Source organism: Miscanthus floridulus, unplaced genomic scaffold (genome assembly GCF_019320115.1).
Source record: "Miscanthus floridulus cultivar M001 unplaced genomic scaffold, ASM1932011v1 fs_626_4_5, whole genome shotgun sequence".
NCBI classification, from domain to species: domain Eukaryota; kingdom Viridiplantae; phylum Streptophyta; class Magnoliopsida; order Poales; family Poaceae; genus Miscanthus; species Miscanthus floridulus.
Genome location: NW_027097034.1, coordinates 38807 through 41799, shown reverse-complemented (window position 1 = coordinate 41799; position 2993 = coordinate 38807). Strand labels below are relative to the sequence as shown.

Here is a 2993-nt window from a genome sequence, read left to right as displayed (position 1 = left end):
GAGCTAACCTTTTTCAGGACATATGTTGCAGCAAATACTTTTATGTTGCAAGTGTTTATGAGCAGACGCGGGCAAAGGGGCGCAGGCGAAGGTGGTCCCCTCGAGCACAGCAGTCCCCGCATCGCGCCACGGAGGAAGCGAAGCGGTCGTGGTAGCAGGCGCGGGAGCACGAAGTGTATGATGGGCGTGGGCAGTAGGCAGGATCACGAAGATGCAATCCAATGGATGGCCAGCAGATGCGGATCACGAGACGAAGCGGAAGCACGAAGCCTTCATCTATGGGCAGGCATCAGTCGCGGAAGCATGAGGCGCAAGCCAGAGCACGAGCTGACATCCTTTATGAAAACGGATGGGCAGCAGGCGCGGGCGTCAGGACATCCGGACGCTAATCTCTCCGTTTCTTTATCGGTACAACTTGAATGCACACAACAACGCACTTCACACGCACACATACGCGTGTGCGTCCGTACACAACGCTGTTAAGTGATTAAGTCCCTCCTTCATGAGAGGGCCAGGCCAAGATCGGTGACATGATTAGAATGTGCACCAAGGTGTGGCAATGTCATCGCCCATGATCAACAGACCCAGAGTCTTTGCGACGTTATTCATCGAGAGACACACCTGGAAAAGGTCGTAGGAGAGTATATCCTTTCTAATTTGTTTTTGTGAATTGTTTATATCATGTTTAATTCCACCATATATTATTCAAAAATACTGCCTACCGTTACATTATACTATAATAATGAACTTGTGTTTAGGGGCAGGCATGTCTACACCCAGCTTGTGTAGCAAAACACCGACGAGTTCCGCCCCCAATACAGCAGTAGCACTTGTTATCTTTGCAAGGAAACAATACTTGTCTACATTGTGCTCTTGTTTGCATAATTCCATCTACAGCTGGAGCAGGAGCGCCCACTTGATCTGCGCCATGACCTATTTGTGAAAGGTAATAGACAAATCACAGATGGGTTGAGAATAGTTGTAAAATATTTTAGCAACAGATTATTGCAGATATATATGTCCGCATTATTTGAGTAATTTAACACATATGATATATGGCCAATAATTCGCAAAGATCTATACGGTATCTTCTAAAATTATCTACATCTACCTAAGCACACATAGTTTTCACTTACCATTCCCCTGCGCATGAGCAGCGAAGTATCCGAGGAGAAGTAACGAGAAAAACACTAGCGCATCCACGCGCCTTGTGTAATTCACCATGTCGGAAGAAAAACAAAGAAATTCCTCGCGATCCTAGAAGAGTTTATATGTATGTTATAGCGCATATGCAATGCTGGCTTGTTCTACGCAGTACATATATATAGATGAGAAACCTAGTAAGTAGTAACTGATAAGTAGTATTGATCAAAGACAGGCTACTCCAAAGTTAGTAGTGGTTTATCTCCTGACACTTTTGTGACAAGTTTTAAATCCTTTCCTTTTATTTTAGACAAAACCGGAAACTATTGATCACAGAGAGACACTGGCCATACATATATAATCCTAGTTAGATTTTATTTATTTTGAGCTATGTCTGTGACAAGATACCAAATGATATCCTGCTATTTTAAGATAGGCAATTAGTAGCGATTTATTTTCAACGGACTCCATCCCAAAATACACCGAGTTTTGTTTATTCTAAGTCAAACCTTTTTTATGTTAACCAAACTTATAGAAATAATAAGGGGCTCTTGCATTTTACCCATGTTTTGTATCGAAATTGTGATTTTACCCCTGTTTTTTGACTTTGTAAATTTACCCCTGTGATTTCAAACGAAGCACCAATTTACCCCTACTCCGTCATCCTCCACTAAGGGCATTAAATTTTATATAAAAAGACAGAAATGGTCATGTGATTTTGCCCCTATTTGTTATGCCTATTTGTGATTTTACCCCTGATTTGGAATTAGACATTTACATTGTATGTAGACAAAATTGATTAAATTTGGTCAAATATATTGGCACAACTTGTAATTATTTCAATTCAGATTTAATATTTAAAAATACCCAAAATCATCATGCCCTAAATGGCCTCCCCTGGCAATAGTTTTCAGTCCTTCAAGGCCTTGTGCCGGTCGCGGAGAAATATGGCGAAGACGCGGTCCGAGACACCGAGCTTGGGGAGGAAGCCCACGGGGTCGACAGCGTCGCCACGGCCACCGGGGTGCTGTTGCCTCTGCTGCCGCGACCTGGGCAGGCTCTGCGAGGCGCGGGCGAGGAAGAGCACGAGTCGCAACAGAATGCAGCCATCCACTGAGCAGGATTGCAGACACACGGCTCTCTGTGCACCTTGACGCCTCTCCCATGCCCAGAAGAGCAAGAGGCGGGTGCCCCTGACCCGAGCCCAGAAGAAGAAGAACGGCGGGTGGGTAGGTGCCGCCGTGAGCCGCGGCCGGGCGCCGCAGGAGACCGCCGCCAGGCACCGCCACCGCCTAGCGAGATCTGCGTCCGCCCCCCGCGCGTGTGCCCCCATGCTCCGAGCAGGAGCCGCACCGCGCACGAGCCAGAGGCCGGGAGCCGCCGCACCACGCGCACCGTCGCCAGGCACCGCGGCCCGCTCCCATGCGTGTGGTCATTTGGCCTTTCTTTTTTTAGGTTTTGAATTTTTTAATTCATTTATTCCTTCCATGTGACTGACATCCAAAGCAGGATAAATGGATAGTTCATTTCAAAATAACAAGGGTAAAAACACAAAGTTGAAAAAACAGAGGCAAAATCACAATTGAAGTACCGGACAAGAACACAATTTTACCAAATAATAATTAGCATCTGTGATACTAAATTAGTACATTGTGAGAATTTATTTCATAATCCATATAGTGCTAATTTAGTCATAGATGTTGATATTTTCTCATGCTCCCTTCATATTGAAATATAGTGTATTCTAAAGATTTTTAAGATAGATTAAGAAGTCACAAAAAAGATAGATTAAGAAGAAATACAAAGACGCAATAACCCTTACTTCATTTTTAAAAAAATAATTCCCAATG

General features: G+C 44.5%; 1 protein-coding gene across 1 annotated transcript; it reads right to left on the bottom strand.

Annotated features, from left to right (window-relative positions):
• Positions 1–754: 754 nt before the first annotated feature.
• Positions 755–1224, bottom strand: LOC136532458 (protein MATERNALLY EXPRESSED GENE 1-like). Its single transcript, XM_066525051.1, has 2 exons — positions 1137–1224; positions 755–915 (listed from the first exon to the last, which is right to left on the bottom strand). Exons 1-2 carry the CDS (start codon positions 1222–1224, stop codon positions 755–757), a joined length of 249 nt encoding a protein of 82 aa, XP_066381148.1.
• Positions 1225–2993: the final 1769 nt, after the last annotated feature.

Bases quoted from the DNA above. Each gene is read 5' to 3' on its own strand.
- LOC136532458 (XM_066525051.1), bottom strand. From the start codon at position 1,224: ATGGTGAATTACACAAGGCGCGTGGATGCGCTAGTGTTTTTCTCGTTA. The intron at 916-1,136 runs GTAAGTGAAAAC...GCGCAGATCAAG, and splicing joins TGCTCATGCGCAGGGGAATG to TGGGCGCTCCTGCTCCAGCT.